The 21627-nt window shown below is 38.6% G+C and overlaps 1 protein-coding gene across 1 annotated transcript in view; it reads left to right on the forward strand.

Moving 5' to 3' along the window:
• Nucleotides 1-21411, forward strand: part of Supv3l1 (Suv3 like RNA helicase) — a 28882-nt gene extending 7471 nt beyond the window's left edge. Inside the window, exons 2-15 of the mRNA XM_047553988.1 lie at nucleotides 689-766; nucleotides 1235-1342; nucleotides 3469-3583; nucleotides 4769-4937; nucleotides 6776-6887; nucleotides 8748-8825; nucleotides 10454-10545; nucleotides 11757-11937; nucleotides 12515-12608; nucleotides 13905-14124; nucleotides 15397-15477; nucleotides 15826-16002; nucleotides 20139-20287; nucleotides 20931-21411. Of these exons, the coding sequence (XP_047409944.1) occupies nucleotides 689-766; nucleotides 1235-1342; nucleotides 3469-3583; nucleotides 4769-4937; nucleotides 6776-6887; nucleotides 8748-8825; nucleotides 10454-10545; nucleotides 11757-11937; nucleotides 12515-12608; nucleotides 13905-14124; nucleotides 15397-15477; nucleotides 15826-16002; nucleotides 20139-20287; nucleotides 20931-21366 (2090 nt within the window). The 3' untranslated portion in view covers nucleotides 21367-21411. The remainder of the gene's footprint in view (nucleotides 1-688; nucleotides 767-1234; nucleotides 1343-3468; nucleotides 3584-4768; nucleotides 4938-6775; nucleotides 6888-8747; nucleotides 8826-10453; nucleotides 10546-11756; nucleotides 11938-12514; nucleotides 12609-13904; nucleotides 14125-15396; nucleotides 15478-15825; nucleotides 16003-20138; nucleotides 20288-20930) is intronic.
• Nucleotides 21412-21627: the final 216 nt, after the last annotated feature.

Genomic DNA, 21627 nt, shown 5'->3' on the forward strand with positions numbered 1-21627 from the left:
CTTTTAAGTATTTAATTTTCATTTTCATTCCTGGAATCTGTTTGGCTTCTCCAGTGACCTGACATTTCAGTTAAAAGATTGATGTTATTGTTTTTTGTAGAGGAAACTAATAAAGTATCAGTGTGTGTGATTTGGGGTCTAAAAAATTACTCTAATTATTAGGAAGTTCTTATGTAAATTTCACTGGAATCAGCTTCCCTTACCTCCCACTAACTTGACTTATGCCACGTAGAACACAAATGAGAGGAACATGTTCTTAAAATCATCTTCTCAAAAAAAAAAATCATCTTCAAATGAAAGATCATCCCAGCTCCTTTAGTCATTTGCATGAAGGCATGATGATCTGATCCTTGCCAGACTGGTTGTCTTTCTGGATGCATTTTAGCTGTTTACTATTTACTGTGCAGAATGGTTATAAGTAAATGAAACAACATGATTATCTAAAAGTGGCTTGGTGAAAGCCAGAGCCCAGCTCTGAACCCATTGCACCTTGCCCATTTCCTCTGCAGTATAACAGGAGTATTGCATTATTTGACTGTCATTTTTCTGGATATTCTGTTGCACATTAACCCTTAAAGAGGATCAGCTAAAATCTTCAACTTCTTATGTATTATGACTTCCAAGTTTCTTTTCCATTTGGTCGTTTCACTAAAATAGGAAATTAATGTTGAATTTTTATGTCTTCCAGATGAAGTAAAGAAGATTTTAGATAAGTTTTATAAGAGGAAAGAAATTCAGAAACTGGGTGCTGATTATGGACTTGATGGTAAGACCAATAATCTTTTTATTTATTTATTTATTTATTTATAGATAAACCCACTGCCTCTTTTTTATTTATTTATTTTTATGTGGTGCTGACGATTAAACCCAGTGGCTCACACATACTAGGTGGGTGCATTACCACTGAGCCACAACTCCAACTCCCCCTATATCTTTATAGAGATGTTGTATTACTTTGTGTAGCTTCGTATAGCTTTTTCAGTGTTATGCAGGAACTGGCAAGACCCACCTGGTGAGCCAGACTACACGGCCTAGGAGCTGCCTGGTCAACTTTTCTTCCTGTTGTGCTAATTTTTCAGCTTTAGCCCAGATCATAATTAAACCAGCTGAATTATGAAAATAGTTAACAATACAGAAATACTTTGATGAATTTGGTGTGACGCATATGTGTGCTTTTAAAATGAGAACTGAAATGAAAACTAAGCCTTACATATTTTGATTTTGTTTTCTGTAGCTCGTCTCTTCCACCAAGCTTTCATAAGCTTTAGAAATTATATTATGCAATCTCATTCCTTGGATGTGGACATTCACATTGTTTTGAATGACATTTGCTTCAGTGCAGGCAAGTCTTTACAGAATTTTGAAAATCCTGTTTCTTCCCATACTTCATGTTTATTCTCTAGTAGGGCTTATTTGTTTTATAATATGTCTTGGTAACATCCTCTGTAAATAATTCAGTGCTCAGATAGGAAGCCTTTTAGTCACTTTTCTTTTATATTGGGTCTCTCAGCTAGTTATTAAGTCATGAAGATGTCTTAGATTGGGACTTTGATCTGTCATCTGCTTTCTACTATGTCTTAGCATAGGCCACAATGGAATGAGTTCTCACTAGATAGAATTAGTGCATAGAAGATTCTATCGGTTTCTGCCACTGGCTTATTTCTCCCTCATGTCAGGATAAAGTTCTTGCTATAAAAGAAAAAACAAAAAGTAAGAACATCATTTTGTTCCATATATGTAATTATGTAAATATTCACATATTATTATTATTTGGTGGTACTGGGGATTAAACTCAGTGCTTTGTGCATGCTAAGCAAAGACTCTACCCCTGAGATGCATCCCCAGCCCTTTTAATGTTATTGTGAGACAGAGTTTTATCAAGTTGCCCTGGCTAACCTTGAATTTGCAGTCCTCTTGCCTCAACCTTCCAATTGTCTAGGCATGTGCCACTATATCTGGCTGGCTTTTTATATAAATATATATATATATATATACATACATATATATATATATATATATATATATAAGATAAAAATGGGTAATATTCCATTGGGGCTCCTCTATCTATCTATCTATCTATCTATCTATCTATCTAATTTATATATATATTTTTTTGTACCAGGAATTGAACTACCCAGGGGTGCTCAACCACTGAGCTACGTTCCCCAACCCTTTTTTATTTTGAGGCAGGGCCTCACTAAGTTGCTGAGGTTTGGACTTGTAATCCTTCTGCCTCAGCCTTCTGAGTTGCTAGTATTACAGGCATGTGCCACCATGCCCAGATAATTTTTGAATGTGTTTTACTCTTAGACATTTACCTTGTGCTAGACACTGAGGGAAACCTGTATACAAAGTTAGAACCTGAACACGTCCTACTGTCCTCTCAGAGCTGCTAAGTTGTGGAGAATTCTTGCTGAGTACTCAATTTACTTTCATCTTTTGTCTGTGTGGTCTTTTTTATTTTTATTTATTTATTTATTTATTTTGTGGTGCTGGGAATTGAATCCAGGGCCTTGAACTTGTGAGGCAAGCACTGTACAAACTGAGCTATATCCTCAGCCCCTTCTGTGTGGTCTTTTGTTGTTGTTGTTGTTTTTGGTTTTGGGGGATCCAACTCAGGGCCTCATGCATTTTAGGAAAAGCATCGTACTCCTGAGTTACATCCCCAGCTCCTCTGTGTGGATTTTGAAGATTAAAAAAAAAAAAAAAAGTTTACATTGATCTGGAGATATAGCTCAGTAGAAGAGTGTGTGCTTAGTATATGCAATTCCCCAGTCCTCCACCTACTGTCAAAAAAGTTTGCATTTTATCTCTCTTCATGTATCTGCAAGCCTTCTGTCTAATGTGTATGTGTAGGTTCTTTATTCATTATTATTTTTTGTGGTGTTGGGGAATCAAACTCAGGGCTTATGCATGCTAGGAAAGTGTTCTACTGTTGATCTATATATAATAATACCTTTTTTTTTTTTGGTACCCAGTAGCACTTAACTCCTCCTGAACCACATCCCCAACCCTTTTTTGTATTTTATTTAGAGACAGGATCTCACTGAGTTGCTCAGCACCTCACTTTTGCTGAGGCTGGCTTTGAACTGGAAATCCTCCTGTCTCAGCCCCCTGAGCTACTAGGATCAGGCATGTGCCAGTGTGCCCAGCTAAACCATTCTTTATTCTTGTTAAATTAAAAAAAGAAAAGAACCAAAGGGTTCAAGTTGTTCTTTTTTATTTTTTTTGTGCGGTGCTGGGAATTGAACCCAGGGCCTTGAACTTGCGAGGCGAGCACTCTACGAACTGAGCTATATCCCCAGTCCCAAATTGTTCTTAATTTAACTTTCACAGTGCTAATCTTTGCCAGTTGTATTGGAATAGTAGAATGTAGTGGTTGATAGCTAGTTTTCTTTTTTCCTAAGAAAAAAGGTTTTGCTTATTTTGACTGTGGATTGCTCATGTTAATGCCGTTTTATTTTCTAGCTCATGTGGATGATTTATTTCCATTTTTCTTGAGACATGCCAAACAAATATTTCCCATGTTGGAATGTAAGGATGATCTACGTAAAATCAGTGACTTAAGATTACCACCAAACTGGTTAGTCCATTCATTTGTGCATTTGAAATTTTCCGTTTCTAATTTGGGGAGACTATTACTATGTATTTTTGTATCTTGTGCTAGAAGGCAAATTATAAGGAGTCTGCACAGTATTGTCTTTTCTGTTAGGATGATGTTTTCTCTTGATCCTGATCAAGCATGGACTTATTTTTTCCTACGACAGATCTGAACCTACGACAGATCTGAAGCAGCCTGAGTAGGGTGCTGGCCTTGTGTCTGAGCTGTGGCCTTCCTGCAGTCAGCTGAACTCCTGGGTGTTCATAAATACTCAGTTCTCTCCCCTGTGGCTAGAACAGCAGCATCTTCTAGCACGTCAAGACCTCTTGGAAACTTTCTGCTCAGACCCGTGCTAGGGTGCTCTCTTGGATGCCCTGCCATTTCTCACCTTGCCCACGTCAATCAGGCTATGGCCAAGGACCCACAGGAGATCACTCCAGAGACTTCAGTGCTCCCCACTCTTTGTACCCTTTCTGCTCTTCCACACTCTGCCCTTTAAATTCTAGCTGCCTCAGCAGCTCTGAACTTGACCTCTGTGGCTCTTCTCGGGGTCTATTCCCTGTGCCCTACTGGGGTGCAGTAGGGCTCATCTTCATTGTCCCCTCCTTTCAGGGGTTGTGGTCTTGCACTGCCAGTTCCACGTTTCTGCGAACAGCTGCTGCATATATTTGGCCCGGTTTTGAATTTGCTTATGAGGGCAGTGCAGGTGCACTCACTGCTAGGCCGTCCATCATGACCAGAAGCAGAAGACTCAGTGATGATAATAGTTTGTATTGAATTAGAGACCTGGGAATATGTGCTTTTAGGTTCATGTGTTTACAGCTGTGGGAATGATGTGAACATATTTGTGGAACAGAGAGCAATTTAAACTTATTTTTAGTACTAACTCTGAAGGAAAGCAGATTTATGCAGTGGGAAAATGCCCAAGACATTAATTTGTATTTGGGGTTTTCTGTCCTCTGTTTAGTTAATATCATTCTTGGAAAACCGTAATTACTTTAATGTGCATATGAAACCAGTTACTTAGTTTTTCAAAGACTCTAATTCGTGATTGTTAAGAGGATGTTTTTGTGGGGTGGGGTATGTTTTTTTTTTTTTCAGTTGGTATCTTTGCCAGGGTGATATTGAGGTTAATGAAATTAAACTGTTTACCTACTCATGTTTTAGGTACCCAGAAGCCAGAACCATACAGCGAAAGATAATATTTCATTCGGGTCCCACAAACAGCGGAAAAACTTACCATGCAATCCAGAAATACTTGTCAGCAAAATCTGGAGTATATTGTGGCCCTTTGAAATTATTGGCACATGAGATCTTCGAAAAGAGTAATGCTGCTGTCAGTCACTAAATATTTGCTCCTTTTTTCTTGTTCCATTTTATTTTGGGGGGATAAAGTTGGACATGGGTAAAAGAAAGATGTAGTAATTTACTGTTAACAAATGTTACCTTGTTTCTTTGCACCTAGGAAACTATTGATTGTAAGAGGTGTCATTATTATATGTGTAATTAAGAAAGAAAAAGGTACTGGGCCTGGTGGCAGACACCTGTAATCCTAGCAGCTCGGGAGGCTGAGGCAGGAGCATCTCACATTCGAGGCCAGCCTCAGCAATTTAGTGAGGCCCCTGTCTCAGAATAAAACAAGGCCGGGGATGTGGCTCAGTGGTTAAGTGCTCCTGAGTTCAATTCCTGTACCAAAAAAAAAAAAAGAAGATGCTGCTAATTTAGCTATGACCTGGTGTCAGTACATAACATGCATCCTGATATTAGAGATACTAAAAATGTGAAAATGAACACAATAGAATGAGTGAAATATTGAAATACAGAATGAATGAATATTTTATACATAGAAATGCAGAGAGTGACATATAAATAACCTTGAATTCACTACCCACCTGTACAAATCCTAGCTCACTTCATTTACTTTTATTTTTTTGGTACTGGGAATTGAACCCAGGGACATTTGACTGTCGAGCCACATCCCCAGGCCTTTTTTATTTTTTTTCTTTTGAGACAGGGTATCACTAAAGAGCTTGGGGCCTCGCTAAGTTGCTGAGGTTGGCCTTAAACTTGTAATTCTCCTGCCTCGGCCTCCCCAGTCATTGGGATTACATGTGTGTGCCACCACACCTGGCTGAAACTACTTGTTCAAAATGGAAAGGACTAAAGCTCTGTAATCTGAAGCATCATTTCACTAAACGGGCCCCATTTTGGCTCATTATTTTATTAGAACTTTATGATGTGAAATTAACCAGTTTTGGTTAGGTAATTTGTATTCTTTTTTTTTTTTTTTAAATAATTTGGGTATATAATGCTTCTATCCATAAATATTTGAGAACATATTTACTCAGAACAAAAACTTTTTTTTTTAAACATAACCACAGGATATCTACCTGAAGCAGGATAAATCATTTAATATGATAGAGAACTATTATTTAATGTAGTCCGTATTCAGAATCTGTCAGTTGTCTCTCGCTCTCCTCTAGGACCCCATTCAAGGTTTCCCACTGTACTGCTTCATTGTCATTTTTCTGGTTTCCATTAATCTGGGATAATTCCTTTGTCTTTATAACATTTGTACTTTTAGAAAGACTACAGGTCAGTTCTGTTGTAAACTATTGCTCAGTTTGGATCTGTCTGATATTCCCTTATATTCGACTCAGATCACTTAGGTGGTGACCAGAGCCTCCAAGTTTGGATTTCACCAAACGTCCTTTGTCTGGGTAGCGCCTCAGTCCTGGGCAAGCCAGATGTTGATCACCCTCTTCCACCATGGCATTGGCAGTGTCCTTCTCAGGGAATTAGATTAGGAGCTCTTTATATTCTTAAATTTCATTTTTAGTATTCTTTATAATTTTTTTATTTTTAGTATTCTTGAGTATGGAAACAATCATGTTTAATAACTCCAATAGTAAAAAAGTGAAACTGCTTCAGTTTTTAAATTCTTATTACTTGAGAATTTAGTTGATTAGAGATATTTCCAGTTTTACCCACATCATATAAGAAAGTAGCTCTTATTTCATTTTTTATAAAAAAAGAAAAGAAAAAGCACTGGGAATATTTTGATTTCAGCTGTTAAGTAAATTCAATAGTAATGAAGAAAATAGACATCCAAAACTACTTTTTGCTGTTGTTTTCAAGGTAGAAATACGTCTAGCTTTCTTTTTGTCATTCCAGGGTGTGCCATGTGACTTGGTGACAGGTGAAGAGCGTGTGACAGTTGAGACAGATGGGAAACAGGCTGCCCACGTTTCTTGTACTGTTGAAATGTGCAGTGTAATGACACCTTGTATGTATACACCATTTAAAAACTGACTTGTATGTATATACCATTTAAAAACTGGTTTTTATTTTAAAATCTGGTTGAACTTGTGAAACATGATTCTTATTGTGAAAAAACATTATATACCTAGAAAAAGAATAGTATGACAAATGCTCCCTGCACCTATAATAAATACCAAACATTGTCATGCTTACTTCTATATGTAAGTTCCCTTTTTCTTTTCTGTTTGTTTGGTCTTTTTTTACATTCTGTTTTTTTGGTACTAGATATTGAACTCAGGGACACTTTACTACTGAGCTACATCTCCAGCCCATTTTGAGACAGGATCTCACTAAGCTGCTAAAGCTGGCCTTGAATTTAGAATCCTCCTGCCTCAGCCTCCTGGTAGCTGGGATTATAGGTGTGTGCCAGCACACCTAGTCCCTCTTTTTTTTTTTTTGTTACTGGGGAACCCAGGGGCTCTTAACCACAGAGCCACATCCCCAGCCCTTTTTATTTTGCATTTAGAGTTAGGATCTCCCTGAGTTGCTTAGGGTCCCACTAAATTGCTGACGCTAGCTTTGAACTCTCAATCTTCTTGCCTCAGCCTCCTGAGTCACTAGGATTACAGGTGTGCGCCACTGCACCTGGCTTCTGTTTTTCTTAAAAGACCTGAAATGTTAATAAGGATGGTTGAAAGTTCCTTTTCATCACTTCCCAATTTTCCACTCCCTCTTTTAATTTAACTGCTATTAAGTATTTGTTGTATTATCTTTTCTGTCTCATATCACTGATATATATTATCTGTCAAGACTAGAGATGATAGTATTTAAAATATTAAATTATTGTATTTTATTACTGTTGTGCGATTTTTTTATTTTTAACTTCACATGTTTGTAGACCTAGCCTGATGAAGATATCTATATTTGTATAGCTGAAGTTTTTCAGTTTAAACTGTTACATAGTATTCTTATGACAGAAACTGTGCATTCCTCTATTAAAGGATATTTAGGTTATTTAAGATTTTTACCTATTGCAGTGCTACAGTGAATTTTTTAAATGGGTTGGAAAACATTTTAACATTTTAATTGAAAATTAAAATTTTTCTTGTATGAGCAATTGTATTTTTTTTTATTTTTTTTTAACTCGGGTGTTTAACTACTAAGTGGCATCCATGGCCCTTTTTTATATTTTGTTTTGAGACAGGGTCTCGCTGAATTGCTTAGGGCCTTGCTAAATTGCTGAGGCTGGCTGAACATGAGATCCTCCTGCCTTAGCCTCCTGAACCTCTGGGATTATAGGTGTGCACTGCTGTGTCCAGCAATGTGCTGGGCTTTTTTTTTAGTTGTAGATGGACACAGTAAATCTATTTTATTTATTTAATTTTTTATGTGGTGCTGAGGATCAAACCCAGTGCCTTACATGTGCTAGGCAAGTGCTCTACCACTGAGACACAACCCCAGCCCATGGTGATTCTTTTTAGGCAAATTCTCCAGGCAGTCTCTGAGGTTGCTGAAAATAGGATAAATGGAATTGCTTAATATAGGGGGTGTGCATTCAAGTGGTTAAGAGTATCCTCTTCAGAGTGAGATAACCTGAGTTTGAATTTCACTTACTGTCTCACCTTGGGCAAGTAACTTAACTTCTTTGGTCCTCAGTCAACTCTCCTGTCAAGTGGAGATAATGATAATACTTAACCTCCTAGAGTTGTTGTGAGAATTAAATGAGATACAATTACAAAACCCTTAGAACAAGCCTGCCCAAGAGAACCGTAGTGAAGGATAATGGTGGTGGTGGTAGTGATGAAAGATTGAATTTTGGTGTTGGAATTTGTTTATAATACTATTTAAGTAGATTGTATTGCACATATAACTTTTTTGTTTTAAGATGAAGTGGCCATAATTGATGAAATTCAGATGATTCGAGATCCAGCCAGAGGATGGGCCTGGACCAGAGCACTTCTAGGTTGGTGGTCTTGGTGCTATCAAACCGGGTCGTAGGACATCTGCACTATTTGTGTAGCTGCTTGACGTTGCCCAGTAGTCGGCTAGATTTCCTTTTTTTTTTTTTTTTTTGACAAAAGTCAGCTATAAAAGTCAGTGCAGTGTGGGTTTTTGATTTTTGAAATACTATTTCAATAATGGGAAATCTACTTTTACTGTTACAAAATAGGTATAACCATGTAATTAAAGTCAAAATGTTTAAGTCTTTTGATTGCGGATGTAGCTCAGTGGAGGAGTGTTTGCCTAGCATACACAGCGTCCTGGGTTCAATCTGTAGCGCCCCAGGGCAAGAAGAAAAAAAAAAAGAGAGTTCAAGTCTTGCCGCATTTACACAATGATGATCAAACATTTTGGTTTTGGTGTGTGTTGTGCCAGTCTTTTTTCTTCTGTATGTGGTGTTTTAAGAACATTTAATTTTGTATCTTGCTTTTTTTCAGTTGTTATTTCATAGACATTTTTTCATATTGTTAATGTAACTGCCTCTCCTCCATTGAAGAGCAGTACCAGAATTTATAATTTAAAGTTGAACTTTTGCAGGGGTGGGGCGGCTACCAGATATTGAATCCAGAGGTACTTTAACCACTGAGCCACATCCCCAGACCATTTTATTGTATTATTATTATTTTTTTTTGAGACAAGGTTTCTCTAAGTTGTTTGTGGCCTTGGTAAGTTGCTAAGGCTAGCTTTGAACTTGTGATCCTCCTGCCTCAACTTCCCAAGTTGCTGGGATTATAGGTGTTCACCACCATGCCTGGCAAAGTTAAACATTTCCCCCTATTAGTAATAATTCTGCAGTAAAAATCTTGTGGCTATGACTTTTTATTTATTTATTTATTTATTTATTTAAGATAAATATGGTCCTTTAAGTATGGCGTTCTTAAGGTCCATGGACATGAATGATATTCTATTGCTTGATATTGCAGTAAATTTTTTTTTTGCTTTTTTTTATTCTATAATAGTTATACATGACAGTAGAATGCATTTTGATACATCATATGTAAATGGAGCATAACTTCTCATTCTTCTGGTTGTAAATGACGTAGAATCACACTGGTTGTGTAATCAATCATGCACATAGGGTAATAATGTCAGTTCATTCTACTATCCTTCCTACCCCCATACTTTCTCTTCACTCACCTCTACCTAATCCAAAATACCTCTGTTTTTCCCTAGCCCCTTCCCCCCAAGTAAATTTTTGATCACTAAGTTGTGTATTCAGATTTAAAAACAAATAACTGAACTCTTTTTCAAATAATACTGATGTGTTAAGCCTATAATAAAACAGATGGAAGTGGATCTGGCCAAGGGTAAGGAGCTTGGACTTTCTTTTGCCCTCCAGTTCCTAACCTCTGAAGTACCTCAGTGATACCTTGGAGCCTAATTTGAAAAACACAAGCACAGAACTAACACTGAGCCCTAAGCATCAGGATGCCAGGTTCTAGTCCCGACTGACTTCACCCTGATAGACTTAAAATCTTGGCCAGAGCCAAGAACTTTGAGATTTAGAAAAACAGATGATATTTGTTTTGCAAATGTTACATATTTAATTATATCTTTTTTTAAAAAAAAATCCCACTTGTGCATTTACAGGACTATGTGCTGAAGAAATCCATTTATGTGGAGAATCTGCTGCTATCGATCTGGTCACTGAGCTTATGTACACAACTGGGGAGGAAGTGGAGGTACTATGCTTCGTTCTCAAGTGGCACAGCAGATAGCTCAAGTGTACACTTACAGCTATGCTGTGGCTTTAGACCCTAGGCAATGTAACCAAAAAGAAAGCTTCATTTTTTTATAGTTGACCAGCTCATATATATTGGGTTGAACCTCATGGTGTGAAGTATGAAGTCCTGACAGAGTAGCCGTTACATCCTAAGTCTAAGGAGCATTCTTTTTTTTTTTTTTTTTTTCCAGTGTTGGAGATCAAACTCAAGGCCTTGTGTATGCTAGGCACACACTCTACTACTGAGCTTCATCCCCAGCCTGGCTGATTCTTTATCTTCACAAAATTCTTTGGGATTTGAGCAGGTCAGCTTAGAATTAAGTAAATCAGGGTTTTGAGTGTGAGACCCCCTAAAACTCATATAAAATCATGTATGTCACATATTGGGGTCTTAATATTCATCTGACTGTCAGACGCCAGTTGTGTCCCTTTTGCAGATTCCTAGAGTAGGAGGTAACTGGTTTCCTCTAACTCCTACTGTCCTTTTTCCTTACCAGGGTTCTATAATAAGATAATAAGATGAGGAAATATTTTTAGTTGACCATTGTTTTAGTTTTATGCTCAGTTTTCAAGGAGAGATTCTGGAATGTGGTGGAAGAAATTCTGGATTCTATTCTGAGCCTTGCTGTTTTTAGCTTTGCATTTGGAGGCAAATCATAGGTTAGAATTGGAAAAAGCTCTGACCCAGTCTTTTATTGGGCTCTATTTTACTCATTCATGAAATGGAAATAACAGTTAACCCTTCTGAAGTTGCTGTATTACCATGAAAATCAATATATGTGAAAGTGCTTTGAAAGTGTATGGAATACTGTATGATATTTTATTAATTTAGAAATGCCAATGAGAGGGGACTGGGGTTGTGGCTCAGTGGTAGAGCTCTTGCCTAGCACGTGTGAGGCACTGGGTTCCATCCTCAGCACCACATAAAAATAAATAAATAAAGGGATTGTGTCCACCTACAACTGAAACATTAAAAAAAAAAAAAAAAAGAAAGGCCAGTGAGAACTAAGGGTAACACTTAAATGTCAGAGTGAATCTTTTCCTATGTTTCCCTTGAAAAATGTTGGTACTTATCAGTTTTTAGCTACTGTGATTGCTTTGCAAGCTTTTTAGTTATTAGAGGAAATTGTGTTGGGTGTGTTACTTTACCACTACATGTCTTTGTTGTAGGTTCGAAACTATAAGAGGCTTACCCCCATTTCTGTGCTGGATCATGCACTGGAATCTTTAGATAACCTTCGGCCTGGGGACTGTGTTGTTTGTTTTAGCAAGAATGATATTTATTCTGTGAGTCGACAGATTGAAATTCGGGGCTTGGAATCGGCTGTTATATATGGCAGTCTTCCACCTGGTAATTATTGACTTTCATTATGATGGAATATAAAATCTCTTATTTTTGCCAAATATGTTAAAATATGTATAGAAAACAGTAAAAATATTGAAAGTAAGCCATTTGGTTTATTGGTAATTTATTATAGATCATAATTTATAGATTATAATTTAATATAGAATAAATATTTTTTCTAGTTAACCAGGTGGGGAATAGGAATACTTGAATTATTTGTAACTCTTGTAGTAATTTGCTGCTGTTATTACAGCCTATATTTTAAACTTTGGGTTTATGATTTCCTTACAAAATGTCTTAAAATATGGACTTGGTAATTCCCTTCGAATTGTCCTGAAATCTAGTAAGCGTCCTCAGAATGATAAGATTAGTGAGCTGGGGAACTGCGTTGCTGCTGAGGGGCCTCTTAAAGGAGTGGAGGTAAAGGATAAGTGACTCTTTGAGGATATAAAGAAGGAAATTTTGAAACAATAAGTTTATCCATTAAAATGGAAAGAACAGGGGCAAGGGTTTCTAAGATATGCATAGCATGAGGTAGTAAAGATTGAGAGTGCTGATTTAACATAAACTGTTCCTGTTGTAGGGACCAAACTTGCTCAAGCAAAAAAGTTTAATGATCCCAATGATCCATGCAAAATCCTGGTTGCTACAGATGCAATTGGCATGGGACTTAATTTGTAAGTAATTTGTTTTTAATAAGCATGGATATTCAGTGGGTTAGATGACAGTTTTGGGGTTTGTTTTCAATGTTTTAGTTGGTGTGAATGACCAAATACTTTGCTTTAGGAGAATGGGCATTACAGTGTGGATTTGAGCTTTATCTTGCTTTTATCTATTGAAGGAATAAGAAGAAAATATCATATAGCACTAGGACTTTGGAGTGCTGCCCCCTACTCTGCTAACCTGTCATTACCTCACTTTATTTTCAGTTTCTTGACCAGCAGACATCCAAGTGCCTATTATGCCTATGGGGCTGGCCATTCTCTCTCGTGATAACAATGTTAAGCCACAATATTCTGCCGTAGATAATGAAGGCACCTATATACCTTTAAGAATCAAAGAAGTATTAATAGCTCTTACTAGTGGCTCTTTTTTCTTTTTCTTTTTTTGAGATGAAATCTTGCTGTGTTGCTCAGACTGACCTTAAACTCTTCTTGGGCTTTAGGGATCCTCCTGCCTCAGCCTCCTGAGTAGCTGGAACTACAGGCACACACCACTACACCTGGTATAGCTCACTTTTTAAAGCAATATGAGAACACTTTGGGTTATTTGTAAGAAAGTCATTTTCTATGTTTTATTAAGGTATAATTTACAGACCATAAAATTCACCCGTTGTAAATGTACAGTTTGATGATTTTGAGTTAGAACATACTATTTGAAGAAAAGAATTACCATTCTTTTCATCAGTTACTATTGAAGAAATTAAAGGAAGAAAAAGAATTACCAAGAAACTTAAAAAAAAATAATTTGTAGTTGTAGATGGACACAATACCTTTATTTTGTTTATTTATTTTTATGTGGTGCTGAGGATCCAACCCAGTGCCTCACATGCTAAGCAAGTGCTCTACCACTGAGCTGCAACCCCAGCCCTACCAACAAACTTTTTTTTTCTTTGTTTATTTATTTTTATTAATAAAAATTCTACTTCATTTGTGTGTGTGTGTGGTACTGGGGATTGAACCCAGGGCTGCTCTACCACTAAACTCCAAACCCAGTCCTTTTTATTTTTCATTTGGAGACAGAGTCTCACTAAGTTGCCCCCACTGGCCTCAAACTTGTGACCCTCCTGCCTCAGCCTACTGAGTAACTAGGATTTCTGGTGTGCACCACCACACCTATCTTCTTTGTTTTTTTAAATGGCAGCAAAATAACAAATATGCCTAAATTAGAATCAGAGCGAGCATTTCTGGGATGACCCAAATATCAGGGACGTGTTTATGCATTCTGTGGGAACACTTTTATTTCTGTTTCAGGAGCATAAGGAGAATCATTTTTTACTCCCTTTTAAAGCCCAGTATCAATGAGAAGGGAGAGAAAGAAATAGAACCAATCACCACCTCTCAAGCCTTGCAGATTGCAGGCAGAGCGGGTAGATTCAGCTCACAGTACAAAGAAGGAGAGGTTACAACGATGCATCGGGAAGACCTTGGTTTATTAAAGGAGATTTTGAGTAAGCCGGTGGATCCCATAAGGGTAAGGTATAACACATGAATTAGTCCTTCTGTGGGGAGTTCAGTCGTACCTTCCCTCACCCACATCCATACTCTTGCCTGGAAGCAGAAATAAGCTAAAGACAATTTTGTGCCTTGAAAACCACATGAAGCAGGTCCTCCTCTATTATGAAGAGGCGTAGAGACCCCTTGGTTAGAGAATGGTGTGCAAGTGGAAAATCCAGATTGAGCAAGTTTAGTTGGCCTGATTTTCCTTTAGTTCTTCCTAGCAAGATAGCAGCAGGTGGGGAAGAAGGGGCAAAGTTGCTTCAGGTGGCCACGTAGAGTTGTCTCTGTCAGTGGACTGAAAAGCACCAGAAGTTTGGTTACAGAAGAAACTCTAAGTGCAGATCAGTAACAGCCTTGAGCAACACAATTTCAAGCCAGTAAGGACAGTGTTAAATTTTGGTGAATGTAGGTATTAAATCAGAAGTGTACTCATTTTAAACAAATTAACTTAAAAATTAAAGTTGCCTGGAAAATTCACTTACATGTGGCTAATTTCATTTGTTAGTAACACTAGATAAAGGGGAATTAATGCAAGACAAAACTCCTGGAGGAAAGTTGTGGTTGAAACCACTTCTGTAGTTTTTGCAAGGAGTGTGGTTGTGTTTATGCGGGCTTCCAGTGCAGTTAAAGTTTGACACACCCTGATTTCCCTCTGGGGTACCTTATTTCTTATATTCCAACTCTTCCTCTCTCCCTTAGGGCCTGTCTGTCTTGTTTCCTTTCTTCTCCTTTCCATTTTCTTTCTGTCTCGCTTTCTTCATTCCTTATGCTTATCTTGGGCATTTCTTAATACTGTAATATATATAATTAAAGAGATAACTGGCCTCCTGTTTAGAAGTTTTCTCTTGTATGTGTGTATATCACTTTTATTGCCCTGGTTAAGTCAGCTGGGTTTTTCTTGTTTGCTTTTATTCAGTGGAGAGAATTGAGACCTGGAAAATTTTCTTCCTGGAAAGTATTTTGGGTACTTCTAACAGGTTTTAGAAATATGACTAAAATATGAGCACAAGACTGTTTACTTAATGAGCATTATCTGTTATTTTTACTAGATCATCTCATCAATTTTTCTAATTGTTAATAAGTGGTAAAATGATGATGGTTTTTTGTTTTGTTTTTCTATTTTACTCAAATTCTTGGCATTTAACTCCTTTTGCAACTCCTGAATGTAGGACTTTATTTTGAAATAAAAAAAAGAATCAGCTTACAGTCGGTTTTTTTTTTTTTTTTCCTTTTACTTTTCCTAAAGGCAGCAGGTCTTCATCCCACTGCTGAACAGATTGAAATGTTTGCGTACCACCTCCCTGATACAACACTTTCTAATCTCATCGTAAGTAGAAACTCACTTTTAAGTCTTGTCTTAAAATGGTGGTATGCCAGACAATTCCTGTCCACCTCATGGACCTGGATGGATAGTTTGCCTTTGTAAAGTTGCTCTCCTTGTAACTTATCTTGTAGATGAAAACTTTCTTTCAAACTCCTCTGGGAGTTTGCCTTGAGGAATTTTCTGAGTGTTTCAGGTTGGGAAGGCTGTGGGGGAGATCTCTTAGATTCAGGAAGCAGTGAATAAAGCAGGCCTTTCTGGAAGTCTTTTATGGATTAAAGATATTGTCTTTTGTAAACTTTATTCCTGCCCACTGATGCAGTCCAGTAACTTCATTTATCTTTTCTCCCCCAGGATATTTTTGTGGACTTCTCACAAGTTGATGGGCAGTATTTTGTCTGCAATATGGATGATTTTAAGTTTTCTGCAGAGTTGATCCAGCACATCCCATTAAGTCTCCGAGTGAGATATGTGTTCTGCACTGCCCCTATCAGCAAGAAGCAACCCTTTGTGTGCTCCTCACTGTTACAGGTGAGCCTTCATCTCTGCTCCTTTGACTTGTTTCATTTGGACACCTTTCTCTCCAAATAGTTCTTTGTTATTCAAAATTAAACACTTGGGAGAGTACCATGTAATATGAGAAACTTCCTAAAAACTTAAATATCCTTGACTTTTTGAACCCAGGGGTGTTCTACCACTGAGCTATATCCTCAGCCCTTGTTATTTATTTGCTTTTTAAGACCATTCTCACTAAGTTGCCCAGGGTGGTCTCAAACTTGTCATCCTCCTGCCTTAGCCTCCCCAAATGCCAGGATTACAGGTGGGCACCACTATGCCTGGCTTTTACAGATAATTTTTAAGGGAGGAGGGAGCCCTTGTCTTATATTTGGGTTTATCCGGTAGCCACTGTGAAGAAGCTAAAACAAATAATTTAAACATTTTGAGGGATTGCCCTGTGCCTGATGGTGAACCTTTTCCTTGTTGTTGTCGGGTAATACTGTTTGAAAGGGAGAAGGATTGCAGCAGTGGTAATAGTGTTCAGTTTTCTCAACTGCGAGGCACTGCCGGGGCTGCTGTCTTGCGTGAGTATGGGGCCTAGGCCAGCCCCTTTCTTTTAATCCATTTGCATAGGGATGTGAATCTCTGGCTTCTGAGGAGCACAGGACTCTAGGGGGCAGGGCAGGCAGGAGAACGGGATGAACTGAGCTGTTCTCTCCCCTCTGGGCCCTGGCATGCCCTGTTGCCTCTGTGTAGTGAGCTCTCCCACGCCAGCCCTACAGAGGCCTCCTCCTCTGAAGACTCATCATTGCCATCCATCTCTAGGCCTCGTATTCTAGCTCTTATTTTATGCACACTAGCTCTTATTTTAACCAAATCTATATCTAAGTTTATATATATATAATGTATATATATATATATATACACACACACATATACATATATACATATGTATATATATATTATCTATATTTATACATGTATATTTACACAAATATATATATATATGTTATTTCATTCTTTTTCTTTTTGGTACCAGGGATTAAACCCAGGGGCGCTTAACCACTGAGCCACATCCCAGCCCTTTTTTTTGGGGGGGGGATGCAAGAACTTTATTAAAAGAAAAGTGCAGTAAAACTTGTCAAAAACTTAAAAGAAAGGGGGACTTAGACACCTCCTCTCAAACGCAGCAAGTGCAGAGTGGACTCCTTCTAGATGTTGTAGTCTGACAGGGTGCGCCTGTCTTCCAGCTGTTTGCTGACAAAGATCAACCTCTGCTGGTAAAGTTGGGGAGAGTGCCTTCCTTTCTTGGATCTTTGCCTTGACTTCTCAGTGGTGTCACTGGGCTCCACCTCCAGGGTGATGGTCTTGCCAGTTGAGGTTTTCACAAAGATCTGCATTGTCGGCTGCAGCACACAGCAGAGCAGTGATGGAATGAATGACCGGCCTTGACAGAACTCCATAGCCCATTTTTGTATTTTATTTAGAGCAGGGTCTCACTGGGTTGCTTAGATCCTCACTAAGTTGCTGAGGCTGGCTTTAAACTCAAGGTCCTCCTGCCTCAGTCTTCCAGGCCACTGGGATTACGGGTGTGTGCCACTATGCCCAGGTGTAAATTTATATTTTAAATTATATATATAATGCATAATTAATTTTCTCTTGGTACATGAAAACATTGCAGATGGGTAAATTTGGCTGCCTCCCCACTCTCGGTCCTCTGAAGTACCTGCTGTGATGAATTTGTGTGTCTCTGCAGACCTTTTTCATGGCATTTGCCTGCATGCATGTACACATAGGAATTCTGGTTTTGTCCTGTGGGTGTGTTTTCCCATAAATGTTGACATAGTGAGTTATTCTGCAAATTGCATGTTTTCTTTTTTCCTTAATAATATGTCTTAGAGATCTTCCATGTCTGGGAGTTTACCTAGAAAATGTTTTTCTTGGAGCTGGCATTTGGGGGATAGTTAGCACAAGGTCAGGGGTTAGAGAACAGTCTGAAACCGTGGAAGCTGACCTGAATGGAGCTGGGTGCCGTGGCATCAGGCTTGTTTGCACTGCCCTTTAAGCTGCTGCTCTAACAGAACAGGAGCTCTTTGCTAAGGAGTAAGGAATCTCTGGAGCAGTGCAGGTCAACAGTTGTTTATGTTTTCTGTTTAAAGATACACTGTGAAATCTAGAGGTTTTCCCTTTGTTCTTGATCTCCACCGTCACTGAACTGTACAGAGCTCAGTCCCAAGGATGACCTCTCAGGCCCTCAGGATGTGTTTGAAACTGTTCTCCCCCAGCTCTTCAGGGCTGGCTGCAGGTGGGAGTATCTGGATGGATGGATTGCTCTCCTGGCCTCTCCAGGAACCCCTTAACTTGAACTTTGACTAGTTGTTTGTGGCCAAAGTTACTAAGGTCATTGCCTTTATATTAAAGTCACTGCCTTTATAAGAGAACTTGAGAAGCCCTGCTTGTTGTGTCCCAACAGGTTAACATGGTCACATTTCCATCTTCATGGCTGTCTGACTTGGCATTTATTAAAATTGGCAGAATGCACCAGATTAAATTTAACAAAATTAAAGTATTTTTAGCCAAAAGGGTTTGCCTCTCTAAAGTATTGACCTTGCTTAGGTTAAGCATTGAGAGATTATTTGACATAATTAGGAAATTAAGTATTTGAAATCAGTTTTGACATGAAGCCAAAGAGTTTAAAATCTTCTTTTTTGTTTTTTGGTACCAGGGATTGGACCCAGAGGTGCTTAACCACTGAGCCACATCCCCAGCCTTTTTTATTTTTTATTTTGAGACAGGGTTTCTGATAAGTTGCTTAGGGCTTCACTAAGTTGCTGGGACTGGCCTTGAATTTGTGATCCTGCCTGCCTCAGCCTCCCCAGCTGCTGGGTTAACAGGCATGTTCCATCATGCCAGTGAGTTTAAACTCTTGCATGTGGGATCTTATTATGCAGTTGTGCTCCTCTCTTGTGTGGTATAGGTGACGTGAATAATTCCTGGTGTTTTCTGGAGGACAGTCGCATTTTCCAAACTCATTCCTCAACTATGTTGTGGTCCCAGGCCAGGGGTATGGTGGTCTCATGTTACTAATGAGGTTGCTGAAGCGTTGACTAGTGACCTGGCCAAGGCCACACAGGTACTTTGAGGCAGTGTCAAGGTGGAGTTGTGAGCAGCTTTGCATCAAACCATCTCAAAGAGTTTCTTTATGTTAAGGGAGGACACTGATAAGGTAGAGAAAATTAAGCTCCTATTTGAGTTTATGGGACTATTACATGATGAGGTCGAAATAGAGGAGTCTTCATGAACTACCTACCAGTAGCTCAGAACATCAAATATTCATAAATAAGAATTAAGAGACTTAAGTCCTGGGAAGTTAGTCTTGTACTACTCTTTTTTTTTTTTTTTTTTTGGTGGTGGTGCTGGGGACTGAATCCAGTCTCATGCATGCTAGGCAAGTGCTTTACTACTACATCCTCAACCCATTTGAATAAGCTTTTTTTCTCTTTTTGGTACTGAGGATTAAACCCAAAGATACTTAACTACTGAGCCACATCTCCAGCCTATTTTTTGTATTTGATTTTGAGACAAGGTCTCACTAAGTTTCTTAGGGCCTCACTAAGTTGCTGAGTCTGGTTGTGAACTTGAGATCCTCCTGCCTCAGTCTCCTAAACTGCTGGGATTACAGGTGTGCACCACCGTGCTCGCTTATTTTTTATTTTGAGACAGAGTCTTACTTGCAGCTCTAAGTTGCTGAGGCTGGCTTTGAACCTGTGATCCTCTTCCCTTGACCTCCCAGGCTTCTGGGATTACGGTGTGCACCACTGCACCTGGCCCCTTTGTATAACTTGTGATGCAAATATTATTGCCCTAGCTTTGGAAAAATAAGAAAGTCATCCTTTTTTTTTTTTTTAAACAAAAATGTCTTTGTACAAAAGTAAATGATTTTTTCCTAAAGAACTTCAGTTTTCTTTTGTGTACGTGTGTGTGTGTGTGTATATTAGGTGTTTTTAAAAATTTTTAAAAGGTATCAAGGAGGAAAGAAACCAGACTGTCTATTAAAACACAACCATAGGTCAATTTTGGTGTGCTTTTTACCTTTTTTTTTTTTTTTCCTAATCATAGACTTCAGGGAATTCTAATTCTTTTACCAAACTCTTTTCTTTTTCTCTCAGTTTGCCAGGCAGTATAGCAGGAATGAGCCTCTAACTTTTGCATGGTTACGCCGATACATCAAATGGCCTCTACATCCACCTAAGAATATTAAAGACCTTATGGATCTTGAGGCTGTCCATGATGTCTTGGATCTTTACCTGTGGCTAAGGTACCAGACTTTTTCCTTTTTGTGCTCTTGTTTTCTAAGTAATAGGGCAAATCAAAGGTTTTATGAGTGATGGGTTGTTTGTTTGTTTTGCTCTTTCAAACTAGGCACATACTTGCAAGGAGCTCTCTATTATGTTTACTTTCAATAAAAGCATTTGACCCTGGCCTGTACTTCTTCCAAAAAAAGTTTTCATGTTTATCATGAAGACAGCCAAGTGACTTCTCACTAAACCCCTGCTACTCAAAGAGTGGTCCTTGGATCATAAGTGAAGGTATCACGTGGGAGCTGTTAGAAGTAAAGACTCTAAGGCCATCCCAGACTTAATCAGATTCTGCATTTTAACAAGATCGCCAGGTGGTTTGCTTGTACACTGACTTTTGAGAACTGATAATCCCTGCTCGAGAGGACAGGGCTTCTCAAAGGAGGGGCATGACTCTGTAGGGGAGCATGTCAAGATCAGTTGAGATAGCTTGCCAACCCTCCCTCAGCATCACATGTTCCTCAGGTGTGTTGGGGAAGAAGTGAAAGTTGAACAAAGACACTGGACAGTTTGCAAAAAGAAAACATTTGGAATTAACATAGGTATGCCATTGAGAGATTAGTCCAGAGCTGTTGCTATAATATATCATGTCCTTTTTTCTAGCTACCGATTCATGGATATGTTTCCAGATGCCAGCCTTATTCGAGACCTACAGAAAGAACTGGATGGCATTATCCAAGATGGTGTTCACAACATCACCAAACTGATCAAAATTTCCGAGACACATAAGCTGTTGAATTTGGAGAGCTCATTAACAGGGAGCCAGTCACGTTTGTCAGGAACCTTAAAGAGCCAAGCCAGAAGGGTGCGTGGCACCAAAACTACAGGGAGTAAAGCTGCTGAGCTGCCCGGCGCCAGCACTGGGGAGATTTCCCTCGCTTCCAGATTGGTGCAGCAAGGACTCCTCACTCCAGACATGTTGAAGCAGCTAGAAAAAGAGTGGTTGACGCAACAGACTGAACACCACAGAGAGAGAACGGAGTCTGGGACTTACTCAAAAGGGACAAGAAGAAAGAAGAAGGAACACAATTCTGATTAGGTTTTTTTTTTTTTTTTTTTTTTATTTTGCAAATAAAAATCTATTTTAAGTTCAGTTTGCTTGAATGAGCATTTACTGCTTGCTGTAGCATTATGGCTATCTTGTTCTGTTTTCTTTGGCACAGAAAAATGAACTCTTAAAGATGACTGCTTTTCCTTTCAGTGTTTCAAAAATACTGAAATGTCTTAGAGATTTTATTTAACTCTTTATATAATGGCCATTTGCAGGATAGCATTGAGTCACTGCACCATAAAGAACTCT

Source organism: Sciurus carolinensis, chromosome 5, assembly GCF_902686445.1.
Source record: "Sciurus carolinensis chromosome 5, mSciCar1.2, whole genome shotgun sequence".
In the NCBI taxonomy this organism is placed as follows: domain Eukaryota; kingdom Metazoa; phylum Chordata; class Mammalia; order Rodentia; family Sciuridae; genus Sciurus; species Sciurus carolinensis.